The sequence below is a fragment of the Megascapheus bottae genome, chromosome 8, assembly GCF_031878675.1.
Source record: "Megascapheus bottae isolate mThoBot1 chromosome 8, mThoBot2.hap1, whole genome shotgun sequence".
NCBI classification, from domain to species: domain Eukaryota; kingdom Metazoa; phylum Chordata; class Mammalia; order Rodentia; family Geomyidae; genus Megascapheus; species Megascapheus bottae.
Window position 1 is genome coordinate 24800346 of NC_143516.1, and position 20162 is coordinate 24820507.

At 34.7% G+C, this 20162-nt stretch overlaps 1 protein-coding gene across 1 annotated transcript in view; it reads right to left on the reverse strand.

Moving 5' to 3' along the window:
• The window catches only part of Lama2 (laminin subunit alpha 2), a 392099-nt gene that overhangs the window by 63190 nt on the left and 308747 nt on the right, over positions 1 to 20162 (reverse strand). Inside the window, exons 42-45 of the mRNA XM_090337749.1 lie at positions 8629 to 8745; positions 6085 to 6267; positions 5212 to 5217; positions 1892 to 2046 (exon numbers count right to left, since the gene is read on the reverse strand). Coding sequence (XP_090193875.1) covers positions 1892 to 2046; positions 5212 to 5217; positions 6085 to 6267; positions 8629 to 8745 — 461 coding nt within the window. The remainder of the gene's footprint in view (positions 1 to 1891; positions 2047 to 5211; positions 5218 to 6084; positions 6268 to 8628; positions 8746 to 20162) is intronic.

The window sequence follows — 20162 nt, forward strand, 5'->3', positions numbered from 1 at the left end:
TCATGTGTCACCATGCCTGGCTATTCTGTGGCAAACTGTGTTTTTATGTATTTAGAATCACATTTTTTTAGAATATGATTCTCTGAACAAATGGGCATTTTCATACTCAATACATCAACAATTGATCCTATAAAATGACTTATCATTCAATCCTTATCCATTCATACATAAATTATTTGAATGTTCTGTTTTCTGAATTATGGCTTTGAATGTACCCTCAGAACTGAAAATATTCAGGGAGTTCCAATTGTAACTAACCGATTCATCATTACTAATTTCTCCTTGAAAACACAGTATTTTTATTTCTAATAGCATCTGTTACCCAACTTAAAATAGACAAATAAAAATACAATGCCTTAAAATGAACTACAGGGTATACTCTTCTTGTAAGAAAGGAGGCATTTTTTTTTCTTTTTATGGTCAGTCATGGGGCTTGACCTCTGGGCCTGGGCACTGTCCCTGAGTTCTTTAGCTCAATGCTGTCTCTCTACCACTTGAGCTCCAGTGGCACTTTTGGTTTTCTGGTGGTTAATTGGAGATAAGAGTCTCATGGACTTTAGTGCCCAGGCTCGCTTTGAACTGTGATCCTCAGATCTCAGGCTCCTGAGTAGGCAGGATGATAGGTGTGAGCCACCGGTGCCTGACTTGAGGGGAGATATCTTGTTAGGATGGTTTTCCTATTAATTACTCCATTTCTAATGCTATTCCTTGCTATATTTCTGAAGGAGAAAATCACTAAGAATTAGGTTTTATTTATGCATTTCTGATATGACATAACTTACTAGTTAGTCATCATGAACCAATGTTATTGAATATCTTATTATTGGATTTTCTCTGTAATTTTCACCTAGTAAGTAAACCATTCACTTAAAAGAAGTATATTTTAATCTGATTTCAAAATGGAAAAAACCCCAAAGCTATGTTACCATAAACATCTCTAATTTCTTAATTAAGAAAGGCCTTTCTTAATTTCAATATCATACATGTATGTTAAGAGTTATAGCCAGGTATGTTACAACAACTACATATTCAAATCAGAAAATGTAATAAGTAGTTAGTACAAGACTCATTTAAAATTCACTGTGTTTAAATTTCTACTGTCTTACAAACAATAAAACATTATTATTTAATTTCTACTTGTAAAGGTAAATAAGCTTCCTTAAAATGAGGGGTTACTTTTCCTACCATTATTTTCTACCTAGTTTTCTTTGTCCTTTGTCCTTTGAGACAAACTTGTATACTTCCATGTAAGAATTTTGTCTTTCATGAAGGAATGGGATGCTCTCACAAATTACTGAATCTATGGGAAGATATTAATTTTACACAAAGTAAAAATAAAAATATCAAGATCTCCCCAGTTGATAACTATATCAGAAACTGTAGTTAATTGATTTATAAAAGAATATAATTCACCTTTGAAGCTAGACTCACAAAATACACACAGAATACAGACCAATCTCTTCCTCTTAGATGAGTCCTTCTTTCTCTTTTCTGTCTCCTATCGCAACTAAAACTTGAGCACAGATTCTACCGTATTTAGATGCTCAGAAACTTCCAATTTATCTTTCCAATGAGGTTTTTCCCAAGTACAATTGTTGACAAATGACAGACACTGCTTAATTTATTGTTTATAATGAAAAAATCTGCTTTTCACTGACCTTTCTGTTTATATATTATCAGTTGCACAATGATTCTCAACAAAATAGATCTCTTATTATGAAGTGATCTTTATATAACTTCCTTTCTCTCTCTTCTTACCCTCAAAATGCTTCAAATTTAAGGAAAAGAGGAACAGCCATTCAATAAGGAAATTTTGGAGGAAGACATTCCCCTATGGAATAATGCTAGCACAAGCAACTACAGATACTGAAAATAAAAAAAAAATGCTTACAGAATTAGCTTGTTTTCGAGCTTGATTTATCAGTTCTTTTATCTCGGAGATGTTTTTCTTTAAGTTATCCTCAAGTTCCTTCATAGGTTTGAGTTTATCTATCAGTCGATCAGCTTCTTGTTCTAGATTTTTCACAGTGGTATCTGCATCTGCAACTGAACAGAACAAAAACCCAGGTGCACACCAGGGAATCCCAAAGAGCAGCTGATGCAAGGGAGCTATTCTACCAGCCTGTGACTGCTCACACCTTGTGTGATAACAAACATGAATATTTTAGTTAAGCAGGCCAGCAGAGTTGTTAAAGAAGATTTTTGGCTTTGTGAGGAAGGTAAAAATTAGCACTGAAGTTAGCAAATAGAATGAACTTAATTTAGTGCTTCATTTTTAGGTTTAGCTCCAAAGCTAACCTTTATGGAACAGAACTTTAGTAAGAAAATGAGAAGTATCTATAAAATGTCACCTAGTCATGTGTGCCTGAACTGATTTAAAATAGAGGTCGTGCACAAAATTGGTTTCCATTCTTTTCCCTCACTGTCTCTTTGTACATCATTAACAGAGGAGCTATAAAAAAATGTGGCTTCACCATTTTGATGTCAAACAGCCCAGAGACTGAAGGCCTCTGTTACCTTTAATTAAATTTTTCAAGCTGTAGTTTAGTTTCATTTTGAAGAATAGTTGATTATCTTGCACTATATTCTATTAAACTGCCATTTTTTTTTGTAGGCCAAGAAAGCTTGAATATTGGTAGTTTCAAAAGAACCATAAAATTGTCTGAAGTTACGATTGCTCCATAGTTTTCAGCCAGGACTCTCTATGGGAAGACATATAGCACATGGAAATCCAATTATTCATCCTCTGGGATCTGACAAGTTTTATCGAAATGACTCTATTTATAATCCAGGTGGGTGTGCATTATTAACTTTCTGTCATTGTGACCCTGAAAAAAGATACTTGCCTGTACTAGACAGAATGGTCTGCTTTCTGACTGGCATTGGGCCACTGAATGAATCCTGAGGACTGTACCAAATGTGAAGCTATTCTTTTTCATTTAGATTTTGGTCTTTTTAGCACCCACCCCCTTTTATTAAAGAGCTGTGGGTGAATCTCAAGGCCTTGCACTTGCCAGGTAAATGTCCCTCTACTGAAATAATCCCCACCCCTCATGTAAGTTTTGAAGTAGGTGTTTTGAACTCACACTCACATGTATGAGTTGACAGTGGTATCTATAAAGAACAGGGTCTTTCGTTAACTTTAAAGGTATGGTTAGTCAGGCACTAGTGGCTCACTCTTGTAATGCCTGAGATTCTAGGAGGCAGAGATCAGAGGCTTGAAAGCAGCCCAAGAAGTGCATGAGACTCTTCTCTACACTTAATCAAAAAAGACAGAACTGGGGATTGGGACCCAAGTGATAGAATGTTACCTCTGAGTGGAGCAGGGATGGAGGGGGGAGAAAGCTCAAGGCTCAGTACCAGAACCAAAAACAAATAAATTAAATGAAAAACAGTGATGCTATAGCAAGTACTGAGTATTTTCTGAGTATTTTGATCCAGGTTATCTGGATCACAGCTCTCAGTTACACTTTTGTCTTGCAGTTTAATGAACTATCTGCGTACTTTTCCCTTTCCTTATATTCTCCAGTGTTAATTTTGACATTCTACAAATTACTCAAAAAATTGAGATTTAGGTCCATCACAAACAGAAAAAAATAATTATGCAAGGACTATTCAAGCTTAGGGAAGTAACAAGTCCATTTTTTTTCTAAAGTTCCTAATTATTTTTACCAAATGCTTCAAAACTGAACCTGGAGTTTTCCCACCCCCGTCTCCTCTATTATCTGAAGTAGTGTAAGTCATATGGAAATTATCTGCTTGAAGGTTTAAAAAAATAAATCATCGGTGATATTGAGTCTGATGCTTTTTGTACAGTAGTTTGTAAAAATGTTCTCATTTTCTTCCCTAATTATTTGACTCAGTAGATTTTAAAATAACATCTGAAGATAGGTTTTTGATAAGTTAATGCTTTTTGAGCAAATTATCTGTATTTTAAGGCTCTAAATCATATTAGCATGGAGATTTACCATGTTCTCTCTTACATATTCATTTTTCTCCCTCATCTAGCTATACATCCTTTAGAATTTTGCTCAGCTGTGCTATAGCTTTTTTAAAATTATACCTGCCAGCATTTAATTTTCAAATTTTAAATTTTTAAAAATTTACCTCTTGGGGGCCAGGAATTTGGCCTAGTGGTAGAGTGTTTGTCTAGCATGCACAAAGACCCAGGTTCGATTCCTTAGTACCACATACATAGACCAAAAAAAAAAGCCAGAAATGATACTGTGGCTTAAGCTCTAACCTTGATAACCTGTTGTTGTTTTTGTTTTTCTTTTTTTTTTTCCATGGGCTTGAACTTAGTGCTTGGGCACTGTCCTTGAGCTTTCTCACTCAAGACTAGCACCATACCATTTTAAGCCACAGCTCCACTTCTAGTATTTTGGTAGTTAGTTGGAGATAAGAGTCTTATAGACTTTCCTTTCTGGGCTAGCTTCCAAGTACAATGTACTCAGATCTCAGCTCCCTGAGTAGCTAGACTTGCAGGCCACTGGCATCCTGTTAAAATTTTTTTTTAATTCACTGAATTTCTTGCTTAAAAGTGTTTATGTCACTGCTTGTATAGCCCTGAAATTACTCCATGTTCACCAAGGAAAGTCTTGGATTAAATATTAGGCTTTAGGTTTATTACTCCTTTTTCTGGTTACTTGAAGTTTTGTTTTTGGCTTTCAATTTAAACTATGAGATATTTCAGAGAAAATATTTTTATATTTCAGTAAGTTGCTCATTTGTTTATACCTAATTTTACTATGTATATCCCCTGATCCAATTCCTTAGTGTTAGTTTATTTTATTCCTAGGTGCAAAGAAGTCATTTGAACTTTGGTGGGGGAATGTGTAATATATATATATATATATGTTATATATAGAAATGGAATAGATGTGAGTGTGTAATATTTATGTAAGTTAATATTGTATTAGTAGAGTTCAACCCGTGAAGGGTATCAGGTTACACATTTATGTGACTTACAGATATCTCACCATATTTCATAACATTATTAAAATAATTTATATTAAGTACATCCATGTACCACCCTTATATAGAATAAGAGTACTTATATAAACCAGCATCAATAAGGTAACAATGTAAAGAACAGTCATGTAAGGTTTAAAGCAGTAGCAAACCATGGTAACATGCAAAGCTATTGCCCTTTTATAATTGCCATTGAAGCATAGAAGTTACTAAAAGGCATGCGAGTAAACATATACATACTGATTTCTGCAGGCAAGTTCATAGGAAGATAAAACAAAAAGACATTAGAAAGTTCATGGGGAAATATTTTCTACAGTTCATAAAGTAGTGACATTGATAAAAATGATACTTTTCACAGAGGTTCTTTTTATAATGTACTTTATGTAAACAATCAGCATCCAATAAAATACACCATTCAGAAGACATTCATACTAAAAGAAGTATTTTTGTTATGTTGTACTAAGTCAGAAAATAAATATATTTAATTATTGGCTACAGAGAGTATCCACATTTTTATAATATATTCTAATCAATAGCACCACTTCAATTACTTTTTGTTCTCATATACCAATAAATCCTTAAGAAGTCAATAAGATTTGGTGCAATATATAAAATATGTCAAGGCATATCTTTATAACACTAGATAAAGGCTTTATTTGTTTACTGGAAATGTCAAATCACTGAACTTTAAATAATACCTTAACACTTCCAATACTAATGTATTTCAAGTTGATAGAATTCTCATATACTGTTCTATCTTACAAGCTTTCCACCTTAAACCCTTTGCAACAGAACACTGTGATTCTAAACATATCACTTTCTAAGTACAACTGCATTTTCAATTACACGAAGGGATTAAAAACTTCACTATATTAAACATCTTGCAGAGTTTGGGAACTCCTAATTTCTGATTGGCTACCCTTGCATAGATTAAGGGGCCCGGGCAGAGCTGGAAGACTTGAGTGGTTACTAGAAGAGATGATCCTTTATGTTTGTACCTAGACTAAGAAAGGAAAAGATTTTTTTCTAGCTCTACTATCATTTATTTGTGTAGGATACTTTTATAGTGTGAAGAAATAAATGACATAATCACAATGAAAAAGGAGATCTTACTGTTTCTGGAAGGATCTTTTATGACCTCATTCGTTTTAGCCACGCTGTCTGCTAGTTTATTGTAATTTTGCTTCAGGTCATCAAGGTTCTGGTGGAGCTGTTTAATCTGGGCCAGTACATCTTTTGCTGTGTCGTTGGCTTGTCTGGCTTTGTCCTTAACAGCTTGCAGTTTTGAGGCCATGTCTGTCAATAAAAGAGGGTACAAGAAACAAAACAAAAGGTCTGAAGTTGTCACTTGTCAAAGTGACTCTGTGGCTGGCTGAGCTCAGGGACATATTTGTAAGGGGAAAAGGCTCATTCAGTTGTAGCAAATGAAGTGAATTTTTTAGCTAAATTAAATTTTCCAGGGACCTTTGCAATAAATACCTGATTAGCTTTTAAAACAGCAAAGCAATTACCCTGAATATATATTGTCTAAAGGTGAGTTTTGATTTGCTGCTGAACATATTAAAAGGAAGACTTTATCTAAGGAGTGTAGAACTTCAACAAAACTAGGTTTAAGATGAAATCTGTATTTCTAGAAGGGAAGAACGAGGGTTTCAATTTTAGGATACAGAGACATTTTCACGACTGTTAGCCTCTTTGTATTTGTTTGTAGAACTAAAAATTTTCTGTTCCTAACATTCAAGAGCTGCCATATAAAATGTAAAAAAGTCATGAAATAGTTTTTGAAGTGTCAAAGAAAAAACATTTAATTTTTAATATTTCTTAATAATGTGTATAAGTATTCCCTGATCGCTATTTTTAATATAAAATATATATCCTTTTGTGGTTTGCCTTCAAAGTTTCTCCTGTAGGCTTATGTGTAAAAGGCTTTGGGAAGATAATAGGATCACAAGGACTCTGATTTCATTTGTGGATTAGCCATTGGAAGAATCATAATTTGATGACATTCTTGGGGAAGTGGGGAAGCTCGGAGGTGAAGCATTGTTAGAAGTATGTTATTGGGGTGTGCCTTTGAAGGGTGTTTCTTTTGCCTCACCTATTCATTTTCCTCTCTCTTTACTTCCTGCTACTATACAGTTGACTCTATAGCCACATCTTGCAACCAGGAGATCTGTCTCACCATGGAGCCCGTAGCAGTGGAGCCATGGACTGAAACCTCTGAAACTCCATGCCCAAACAAGTCTTTTTTTGAGTTGTTTATTTCAGAGGGTTTAGAGGACTAGTGCAAAGTGACTCAAATAAGATACATTGATACATATGGTTTCATCCTAGTACATGGAGGCTAGTGGTGCAGACCGAAGACCCTAAAGGCAAAGTTTGAGGTTCAAATCTCATAAATGTTCATGTAGACAAGGTATATAATATCCTAATTCTGTTTCCCATTTGGAAAATGGAGGTAAGAATGCTAGCCACCTTGGGGGATTAGTATAAGAAAACATATACTACATAAGCATATTATGTATGCAGTTGAAAATATTTACAACCTCTGCTGTTAATTGTAACAGTCTAATAAAATATGTACTTTCAGAAAGCAATACTAATCGAGAATCTCAAGTAGTTCTAGTAGGTCAGAAGGTAATATGTGTGTGTGGGTTTATAGGTTTTTTTTTAACAGTCCTGGGTCTTGAACTCAGGGCCTGAGTACTGTCCTTGGGCTTTTTCAAGGCTATAATTCTACCACTTGAGCCACAGCACCACTTCTGGCTTGTATTTTTCTATGTAAGTGGTACAGAGGAATCGTGCATGCTAGGTAAGCACTCTACCACTCGGCCAAACTCCCGGCCCTGTATATGTATATAGCTTTATCACTAGTGTTTTTGAGAGCTGAAATAGCTAAGGAATTTATTTTTGTGTATGTGTATACCACTTCTGGAGCTTGAACTTATGGTCTAGGTTCTATTCCTGAGTTTTTATGCTCAAGGCTAGCACTCTACCATGTGAGCTGCAGCTCCACTTCTGGTATTTTGCTGGTTGATTTGAGATAAAAATACCAGGCTGGCTTTGAACCATGGTCCTCAGATCAGAGCCACTTAAGAAGTTGGGATTATAGTTGGGAGCCAATGGTGTCCACCAGAATCAAGTTTTACCAAGATTAATAGATGGAATATCAACAGGATCTCATCTTATTGTAGAAACTATAATAAACTGACTTTGTGAATGTGCTTTGAGCTTTTCTTTTAGAGAACAACTGATTCTTCACTTCTAATATATGACTTCTTGAACTGAGACTTAGGGACAATATACCAACACAATGTCTACATACTCTATTTTGTAATATACTCCTGTAGATGCCAACGATGGCAGTAACAGATAAATAAAATCACAGTGCAGAATGTGGTGTATTTTCTCATTCTCCAAAAGGAAATGTATAAAAAAGTCATTATCAAATTTCCTGACGAGGGGTTGGAAGCATGGCTCAGATGGTAGAGCGCCTGCCACTGAGCAATTAGCATCAAGTACTGAGTTAAAGTTCTAGTCTTGGAAAAAGAAAATTTCTCAACAATAGTGCAAGTGTATTGTTAGAAAAATTTTAGAACTTGGCAATATTCTTCAAAAGTTCAGATCATCTGAGACCCTGTGCTGTGAGTGAATGTTTACCATTTGGAATGGCTGACAATTTTCCCAAGGTGTCATTCACAGCTCTCAGGAGATCATGGTTTCCGATGTCAGCATTATCTAACCTGGTTGTCAAGTCATTTAGACGGTCATCATTTTCTGTGAACAGAAACAAACAAACAAAAAGGCATCATGTTTAATCATCTATGAGATTTTACATGGTTGTGCAGTTGTAGGTTATTTTTATGTAAAGTTGACAAAATTAAAAAAAAAATCAATGTCATTCGCTTATTATCACCTAAAATAAAAGTAATTCTAATCACAACACAGAATACATTATTTATGACCATGTGACCATTCAACGTGCAAGCCGTTATATTTTCATCCTTGTTTCTGATCTTTGTTTAACCTGTCTGAGTGCTTCCTAAAAATTAGAAACCTTCAAAGAATCAGTCTTTTACTGAGTATGCAATGATGCCTTCTTTACATCATGGTTATCAATTTTATTTACATTAAAATATTTTTAGTAATAAAACAGATAACTGGATTGCTTTTTGAAGTCTGATCATGGTGATTTAGCAACATCTATCTCAGTAAATAATACTTTATTAATATTAATGTTTGAAGCAAAAATGAAAATCCAAGAAAAAACCAATACATCTATGATAAATTATCATTTTTTCATAGAGATCATGGTATTTTTTTTATAAAAACAGGTTTTATGAAGTCTTTTACTTGCCTTTTTTAACATTCAAAAATATTATTTACAATGATGGTTTAATATTAAAAGCATGAAGTTCCCAGTTGTTTTTCAAAAGTCTGTAAACCACAGCGAGTTTATAGTGTAGGACGTATGGCATTTGAGTTTAACAATGTAAAAACTGGGAAATTGTTTGGGAAAGAAAAAAGACTCAATTCATTAGTAAAAAATGTAAGTTTAAAAACATTGTTTAGAACTATCCCAAACTACAAGATATTCTAAGATAGATTGAAGTTAACCACTTGTATCCTTAATCACCTTCATAATTTATTATCAAACAGTGGAATAAAAAAACCAGAATGCACTCTAGTGGTAGAGTGCTTGCCTAGTATGCCCAAAGCCTTGGATTCAATTCCTTGGTAGTGCACACACAGAAAAAGCTGGAAGTGGTATAGTGGCTCAAGAGATAGTCTGTTAGCAAAAATTGTTCAAGAACAGTGCCCCCCACCCTGAGTTCAAGCCGTCGGATAGAAAAAAACAACTAACAAAAAACAAAATATGCAAAATCCAGTGCTTTCTGATGACTGAATAAAAGCAGAGTATAATTTGAATATATTCTTCCTTTTCTTTTCAAAAAAGATTTTAAGATTTTTATTAACATTAATTTTTTAGGAAATCAATTTATTCAATCTAAACAACTTACTCAATATAACTGATATAAAGCAAAAATGCATGTACTTTTCTTCTTTTATTGACAAATTATTTACAAATATTAAAAAATGATGATAAGCCCAACAGTTTGAATATATGCAAATATCCATCAAATAACAAAATAGCAAATATTAGCTTACTAACTCCATTAAAATATTGAAGAAAGAATGCATGAGACCCAGGGCGTCTAATTTGTCAGTGTTTATAACAGCTTGCTTTCAAGGGTAAAATGAATCAAAATAATTTACAATATAAGGTCTTCAAAGTCTAGATTTTAAAACCTTTTCTTCATTTTCAACATCATTCTGTTACACTGATTTTCAAGAGTACATGTAAGAATTACTACAGATCAACAGAGGGAGCATAAAACAAATTCTAACAGTAAAAAGATATTAACATTAATTTTTGCACCATATTTTAAATGTCATGTTTAACAAACAAGTATTCCTTTTCTTTTTTGATGGTACTAGGGTTTGAACTCAGATTCTTGCTCTTTTTAGGCAAGCACTCTATTACTTGAACCACATCTCCAGTCCTTTGTGCTTTTTAGTTATTTTATTATACATGTGTGGATTTTTTTCTATGAGTTCAGATACTCAAAATATTGATTTGAGGACTTTGGGTTGGCTCTTAACAACTAAAATGTTCAAATATAAGCAAACATTATCAGTGAGGACAGAGCAAAATATCTGTAAAATTATGGTTTTACTGAATTTTAGCAAACTGACTGTGGTCCCAAATCCTCCTAATTACACCTCTTGCATAGAGAAGAACACAGATCTATATCCCCTTCTTTGAGATATAGCCTTGGAGACAGTGTCTTGCAAACTTTTTTGTCTAGCTGTGCTTGAAATTCTAGCTCCATGTTTCAACTATCTGGTATTGAAGGCATAAAACACCACAGTCAGCTTCATGAGTACATTCTTAATTGTTTATAATGCCATGATATTGCTTTTCAACACACTAATTGCTTAACTTAGTTCTAGGAAACAAAAAGTATAAATAAAAATCTCCAAGTGAAAAGGTGCGCTGAAAAGAATGAAGAAAGGGATTACCCACTAGTTTCTCCTGGACAGGATTGGCTGGCATTTAGTAACATGATGGCTGGCAGCCATTGACTGTCTGCTATGTATGGCGGGTATATTAAAATAACCAGAGATGTCAAAACCAAGGGTGGATTTAGTTAAAACTTGGGGGCGGTAATGCTTTCTTCATCTCAACTTGCACCATCAGCTGGTTTCTCTCTCTTCTCCCTCTCCTGTCTCCTTCGTTGTTTATAAACTTAGTCACAGTTAAAGAACTCAAGAGAGAGTATAGAAGTATCATCCAGGCATTTGAGGATAATGGATAAGACATCTCTATGTCTTAGGCAGCATTCAATAAAAGAAGTGAAGTCTAAGTAAAATATTAGATATTATTATAATTATACAGCTGTAAGGCAAAGAAATAACAAAATGATTTTTCATCTAGGAAGTTGAGAAAAGTCAAATGGCAGAGAATACTAGGTATTCACAAAAGTAATGGTGGACATGAAAACTAATGCTATTTTTTAAGAGCAAGATGCTATTTTTCAAGAGTTTAATAAATATATTACACTTTTAAATAGACAGGTACTTGGCCTGACAATTCTACTGCCAGAATTCTAGCTTATCATATACTTGTGAGTGTGGTGGTAGACAGTAGTCCCAACACTCAGCAGGCTGAAGCAGGAGGCTCACCAGCTTGGGCTAGATGACAAATCCTGTCTTAATAATATATTAAAACATTTGTTTATATAATATCTATAATATATAATTTAAGATATACAATAGTTCCTTATTTGACATAGAAAAAATAAAGTAATTCATAATAAAATATGATATTATTCTGATCAGCATCCATGAGAAGTAATATAATTATTACCTTGAGCCCATAAATTTTGGGATGATTTATTATATAGTGGTAGTGTTAGAAAAAGAGCACCTGAACAGCCATTTTTCTTAAGAAAAAAAAAGACTTCAATACTATTGGGGATTTAGAACCAATTTCTTAAATTAACATTTCTTGCTCTTCCTCTAAGTGAAAAACATCATAGAAATTCCAAATCTAAATATTGTGCATTTCCATTCTTTAAGGAATTCACTAAAGATTTTACTATTTATGAGAATAAAAATTTAATAAATGAAAACTTTATTTAGAAATATATTGGTATGTCCATGGCATGGTGTATGTGATATATCCTTTAGTAAGAAGTAGATGTGTAGGTATGGGTTTAAAATAATCCTTAAGGGGCCAGGAGTGTGGCCTAGTGGTAGAGTGCTTGCCCAGTATACATGAAGCCCTAGGTTAGATTCATTGGTACCACTTGCACAGAAAAAGCCAAAAGTGGTGCTGTGGCTCAAGTGGTAGAGCACTAGCCTTGAGAAAGCTCAAGAACAGTACACAAGCCCCCAATTCACTCCCCAGGACTGGCAAAAAAAATCCTTAAGACAATTCCATGCAAATAAGCAAGGCACATCATGTGTAATGAAAATATACAAATATTTGGCAGGGTAGTGTTTGGAAACAAGGTTGGGAAGAATATATCACTGCACTTAGCAATAGGTAGAAACCAAGAAAGAATGAGAATTACAGATGGATTTAGAGATGGTGTTCTAAGAACTCTCATTTTAGACCTAGTTTTACTAGTCAAATTATTTTCACTATACGTGTTCTTCTTCATATAGAAGAAAAGTACTAAGGCACTGGGGAAGAGTGACATGTGTTATCTTGGTGTTATTTGTCCATACTAGAACCATGATTATTTATTTATTTATTTAATTTATTATTGTAATGTATAGAGGGGTCACAGTTATATTTACCAGATAGATGGTGTATTACTTCTTTTTTTTTCAGGTAAATAAGAGAAAAGATTTATATGTAATAGTCTATGAATATTTACATTTTTCCAATCCAGTAACAAGAACTATGTAAAATATTTAGTAAATAAATCATAGCATTTTCAACTTCAGTTCATTCTAGTGAATTAAAAATAGCATTAATTAAGAAGTTGGCAACATATCCAATGATGGGAAACTAGAGAAAGAACTCCCCTTCCTTCTTCCTATCTGTTTGAGATTAGAGGATTAGTGCTAGCTGTAGTACCAAGATAAAACTACAGAATTTCAAGGTTTTCTTAAAAAGATACGATTATATACTTGATAAAAGTAAAATTATACATTTTACTCTTGAGAATAAATATATATATGTGTGTATACACATGGTGTATTACTTCTTACATATTGATACTCCTCATATTTTTGTCCCCATTTTACTCCCCCAACCTGCTCCCAATCATCTTGTTTTCCCCCTTCTCTTTGCTATTACAAATAAACAAATAAACATATATAATACACCAGGTAATAAAGTCAGACACTATAACAATATGAGATTAATCAAAGGGCAACAAAAGAGAAGAGAAATAACGGTACATTAAGAAAAATAATGACACAATATAAAGATTTTGTTTCCATATCCTGGATATCCTTTCATTTAGCCTCATCCTATATGACCTTATATATTTAGGTTTTGAGATATTGTAATCCTCTGCTAGGAGAGTTCTAGGTTTGTACTAATTATTACAAATGAGGAAAATGGTTGACCCTATCTTTTTTAGGGTCTGGTTTACTTCACTTAATATGATTTTTTCCAAGTCTTTCCATTTCCTTACAAATAGAGCCATGTCATTCTTTCTGATGGCACTATAGAATTCCATTATGTATCAACACCACATCTTCTTGATCCACATCTACTGAGGGGCATCTGAGTTTGTTCCATATCTTTGCTGTGGTAAATAGTGCTGCAATGAACATGGTTAAGCACCTGCAGAAAACTAAAGTTGGATCCTTTTATGTCACACTGCACCAGGATTAATTCCAAATGGATCAAAGACATTGAGGTAAAACCAGATACCCTGCAAACTTTACACAAAGGAATAGGAGATACACTAGGTCTCCTTGGCACAGGTCAAAACTTTTTAATAAAGACCCAGAAACACAACAAATTAAAGAAAGATTGGACAAATGGAACTGCATTAAACTTCAGAGCTTTTGTATGGCAAAGGACATAGCTAGCAAGTTAAATAGTCCATAGAGTGGGAGAAGATCTTCACTAACCATATAACAGACAAAGGCCTCATATCTAAAATATATCTACAGCTAAAAAAAATCAATCTCTCAAAAACAAATCTTCAAAGAAACAACCATTCCATTAAAAGATGGGCCAAAAACTTACAGAGAGACTTATCTGAAGAGGAAATAAGAATGGCCTATAGACACATGAAGAAATGCTCAACATCTCTGGCCATAAAATGAATGCAAATCAAAACAACTTTGAAATTCCAACTCATTCCAGTTAGAATGCCCATGAACAAGAAATCTAATAACAGCAGATGCTGGAGGGGATGTGGCCAGGAGGGATCACTACTACACTGTTGGTGGGAGTGCAAACTCATTCAACCATTCTGGAAAGCAGTATGGCAGTTCCTCAAAAGACTAAACATAGAGCTCCCCTATAACCCAGCAATTCCACTACTTGGCATTTATCCAATGGTCCAGAAATAAGGACATACTAAAGCTACTAGAACCATGATTTTTATTTCTTACTATCCAGAGCATACAGGTCAGGAGACAATGAACTCCTATGAATAGAGCCTGAAGTGTTTTGATTGGAAGATGTATAACTGGTTCATTAGAGGAGCTGTGAAAACTCATCCTTGTCTTTATCTGGAAAAAACCACATAGGAAAAGAAAGACAGAGGATTCTTCTATCATTGTTCACAGTGAGAATAAATACGGAACATATTAGTTAAAGAACCACTCTCTGTCATGTAAAGGAATTTATAGGTAGCCCTTTATTTTTATTTATTTTTTTATATAGTTTTTTATTATAATTAATAGAAGGGTTACATGATATTTGCCAGATAGATGTTGCATTAATTCCCATGCATTGATACCCTTTCACATGTCTTGGTCCCCATTTCCCTCCCCCGCCCCACCCCTCATCTTGTTTTTCCCCGTTCCCTATCCATTTTCAAATAACCAAATACAAATATATCCGATATATCAGGTAACAAAGTGAGATACTGTAACTATATGAGATAACCAAGGGACAGCAAAAAAGATGAGAGGTAGTCCTTTTAAACTAGGGCTATGCTATAAATACAATCATGGTTATATTACAGATTAAACCAAACTAAAGCATGTAATCTTGTTATAGGTGTTAACTTTTAATCCAGTCTGAGAACCAACATTACTGAAAAGCAAGACATAATAAAAATTTTTTAGGAAAGCATAAATCTAAACCAATCACTAATATTTTTTCTACTCTAGTCCCTGAAAATAGTCCTTCTAGGTAATTGAATTCTTTTGTCTTAATTACAGCTCATCTTCATTTTAATATTTCTTTTATTTTCCCTGCATGTACTAAAATGAAATTCTTGAAGCAGTTACCACTGGTATGCTTTGTGAAATACAGCCATCTGGTAATGGTGATGAGATCTTTATGGGCTGTTTAAGAACTGAAGATCGAGGAATGAAAATCTCACAAAAATATAGCAAGTTCATGGCAGCACTGGTCATCCTAGGCTCGGATCAGATGCGCCTCAATGGATACACGGATCAAGGAAATGTGGTGGTGTAAGTACACAATGAATTTTACTTATCCACTAGAAAGAATGATGTTATACCACTTGTAAAGAAATGCAAAGACCTGGAAAAAATTGCCAATTGAAATAACTCGGGCCCACAGAGACAACGGATGCATGTTTCTCATTTGTGGAAGGTATAATTTTAATAAGTATATATGTTGGGTGGTATACAAGTGCACACAAATGTATTAAATGAAATACGATAGATTCAAGGGAGAATTTAAATAGTGTAATTCCTTTGGGTAGAAGAGTGATGAGTGAGAATATTGAAAAGAGTAACATCAATGAAGACGCCTTGCCTTTATAAACTGCTTGTCTAAAAACTAAATAAATAAAATAATAAAATGCCAATATCTAGGAGTAAAATCTAGGAAAGTAATCACTCTAACGTGGCTAGTGATGAAAAGAATATGATGTCCACTGGACCTGAAGGTAAGATGTACAAAAATGTATGTGTGGATTACAATGAGTTATGTATTGCCATTTCCAAGAAAATCAAACCTGATACTTACAATTTCCAGGAAATCCAGGAAAGGGTCTAATGTATAATCTTTACATGTATTCTTGAGGGTTTCTTCTACTTATTGCTGGAAAAAAATACCACCTAATAGCAGTAGCCACATCTATCTTCTCTCTTAATGTAACATCCACCAACCTCAAAGGCACACACGTTCTGATCCTTTTTTACCCGTTTCATTTTTATACAACTTATTAGAAAAGGATATGAGTTTTGAAAACAGAGTTCAAAACATAAGGGGATGGGAGTCATGGTTCAGGTGACTGGTGACAGTATAGCAAACAAAAACAGTATAGATAAAAACAGAGGTAGGAATTAGCATGTTCTTTTGTACTAAAAACATGCATTGCAGTTCATTTAAATTAAAACTGATGGTACTGAATGGTAAAATCTCAATAGTAGCTCCATACAATTTTCTTAATCATTAAAAATCCCTCTGCAAAGTACCATTTATTAAAAAGTAATATGTATGCTGCAATAGAATCATTATTGGACTTAGAATCAGTAGGTCTGGGTTTTAATGTCATCTCCATCCCTTTGTGTCTGTCTTTCATATAACTAAGTACTGGATATACCCCAGGCACTAAGTAAAAGGTGATGCATTTATTGATTTGCTGATTGCTCTGTTATTTGACTAGTTTCTAGTAATGAAGATAAATCTATGACTTTATTTAAATGGCTTGCTCAAGATGCTGATTTTGCTTCCTTTTTATATTTACTAGACTTATGCAAGAGATCACTTATCTGGCTAAATATCAAGGCAATTTTCATGAATTTTAGGGGAAATGTTCAGTTTAACTACTCTAACTCCACATAGTTAAGTTGATTGACTACAATTTTTACTTTTTTATTCACATAAACAGGTCACAAATAAGTACCTTGAGAGAATTTCCCAACCACCAGGGCGAGTTCACAGAACTGCTCTTACATTTTGAATATCTGGTGAAATGTTTATCTGATATGCATAAAACATTTGCAAAGGCCCCACATAATCCTGGCTTCTGACTCGAAACACAGAAGGAAACGCAGAAGAGTTTTACAATCTGATCTCATTTTCTCTGCAGGCCTCTGTGTCTCACAGGGAGGATGCAGAGCAACTTTGAAGGAGTGATTCTCACCTTGGATTAGGATGTGACAGACTAGATTCTTACTCTTAGGGATATTTCCTGCATCTTAGCCATTATATTATCACCTTGTTTTTGACCTCCTAACATGTATTTAAAATTGTTTTTAAATGTTCACACTGTTTACATTTCAAAGGAGTAACCAATTCCTTTTTTTTAATGGATAGGCAATGAATCGTAAGCAAGTGGGATTTTATATATAAAACATTTCCAACCCCTTACAAAATGAACTCTGAAAGGGTAACAAACATTGGATTGAGTAAAACTATAGAGGGAGCTTCATTCACCCAGGTGGAAGGCAAGTCAATAGGGGTGTGCAAAGCACAGTGGTCTGCTCTGGGGGGAAGGGGCAGGCTCATCTTAATTCTTTTTTTCTCATATATTTTTTATTGTAAATAATAGAAGGGTTACATTACATTCACCAGATAGCAGGTGCATTACTTCACATACATCGATACCCTTTCTCATGTCTTGGTCCCCATTTCCCTCCCCCCACCTCCGTCCCCTTCTTGTTTTCCTCCCTTCCCTATCCAACTTCAAATAACTAAATACACATATATACAATATATCAGATAACCAGGTGAAATACTGTAACAATATGAGATAACCAAGGGACAGCAAAAGAGATGAAAGATAACATAGTACATTAAGGACAACAATTAGGAGTAACCAATTCTACATGAAGGATCAATATTGGGTTTTGTTTGGTTTTGTTTTTGGTCAGCCATACACTGCTTTATTATCCTCACATTTGGAAAGAGATCTTTATATTTCATGTGAAATCTTATTTATTTCCCCTAAGTCATTAAATAATGTGACTTGTCTTGGACTAAGACCAACATTAGTGCTAAAATTATGCAAGTAAACAAAATTTCAGTTACCCTTATCAGATAAGGTATACGACTTCAGCATCAGTTAAACACCATTCATGACTTTCTTCCTTGCCTGCATATGTCTCACTACAACCTCAGCAGACTATTTTATTGACAAAACTTCTTGTTCCTCTGTAAAGCAGTACTAATTCACCTGGTGACATTAATTCACTCTCCAACTCTTTCAATCATCAGTTTTGTCCCAGGCCTCAGATCCATCAACGAAATATTTCTCTTCGTAGACCATTCAGTCAGCACAATGTAGACTGCCTTCAAAGCTCAAACACGCACAAGGGCACATTTACTTTTAACAGATGTATATTCAAAAATTAAAAAGCTAAAACAAATGGCTCCTGGCAAGTTCAGACTCCCGTAAGGCAAGGACAGTGTAAAAACGGCAGGGAGCGGCAGTAAGTCATTCGTGCCTCCAGCTCAGAAACTAACTCAGTTGTAGGAACTAAACCAAGCAACAAATTAGAAATATGGAAGGGACACTGGCCCCGCCATTTTTATTCCTCCTAACTCCAGGCACCACAGAGAGAGAAATGACTAAATCTCTATTTTAATAGCTGCTGTCAAGAGTTTGCTCTATAGGGTTTATTTCAGCAGTTCTTCATGGTAATATATGGCATTTTTCTGATTAACAGCCATTTTATAACCTGTGTAATTGGCCACAAATCAGAGGGATGTCATAATGTAGCAAGAAAACATTCCCATCTCCGTCATAGCCTTGGCTTGGTTTTCTGGAGGAATTATTGCTTGAGTAGTTTGTAAGTTTTCATTGCTTTAAATAATGTACTACCTGCAGTGCCAAGAGAAGATATTTAAACTAATGAACATCTCTACCTGCTAACCTTTTCTTCCACTCTTTTCCCTGGAGTCTCCAGATTTTTTTTTGCAAATGCTAAAACTGTCATTTTTACATCAGACATTCTGAAGAGAGAGGCCAAGACAAGTTTGGAAGTAGAATGAGGCATGGTGCAGGTGTGAAATTTAAAGGCAAACACAAAACCTCAAAAGTAAAAATGTAATTGTTGTTGTACTAAATATTGAGCCAGGACTTTGACTTTGCTCTTTTTATTTTTGGTCCCATTGTGGGACTTGAAATCTGGGCCTGGGTATTGTCCCTGAGCTCTTCAGCTCAAAGCTACCACCCTGCCCCTTGAGCAAAAGTGTTACTTTTGGTTTTCTGGTGATTAATTAGAGATAAGAGTCTCACTGACTTTTAGGGCCCATGCTGGCTTTGAACTTTGATCCTCAGATCTCAGCCTCCTGAGTAGGTAGGATTATAGGCATGAGCCACCACGCCCACTCACAATGGAAATAGTCTAATGCATTGTTTTAAATAATCAAAGTTAATGCAAAAATTTATGATGAACACAATATCAAAATCTTGAGATAAAGATGGGCGGATCATAGTTTGAGAGAGGCAGGAGTGGGTGAAACAAGTATATTATGATATGTGCCTGTAATGCCGGAAATGTGAGAGGCCTAAGCAGAAAAAGCACAATTCAAGGCTGGATCAGGCAGAAAGTTGGAGACCCTATCTGAAATGTCACTAGGGCGAAAGAGCCTTGGCTGAGATGATAGAGTGCTTGCTTCCAAATATGAAGCCCTGAAGTCTAACTACACTGCTGCTCAAAAAAATCCCTCTCCCAATCAAAAACTAAGTGATGTGTGAAGGTATGTACCACACAGCAGACTGAAGTAGAAGCTATCGTCTAAACAGAATTATTCCAGCAGGGAGTTTTCTTTCACCTGTGGTACAAACCCCTAAAGCGTTTTACTATACAAATGCTCTCCACTCTGCAGACAGTTCCTGGCATTTCATCTTAGTCACTATTGGAGACCAGGTTATATGAGTTAAAGTTTACAAAAAATAAATTCTTTCTATATTTTGTTTTGCTTTTCTACAGTAAGACCAATGGCAATCCTTTTTTGAAACACATAATAATTTCCCAATTTGATTAGTCAATATGCTGCTCAC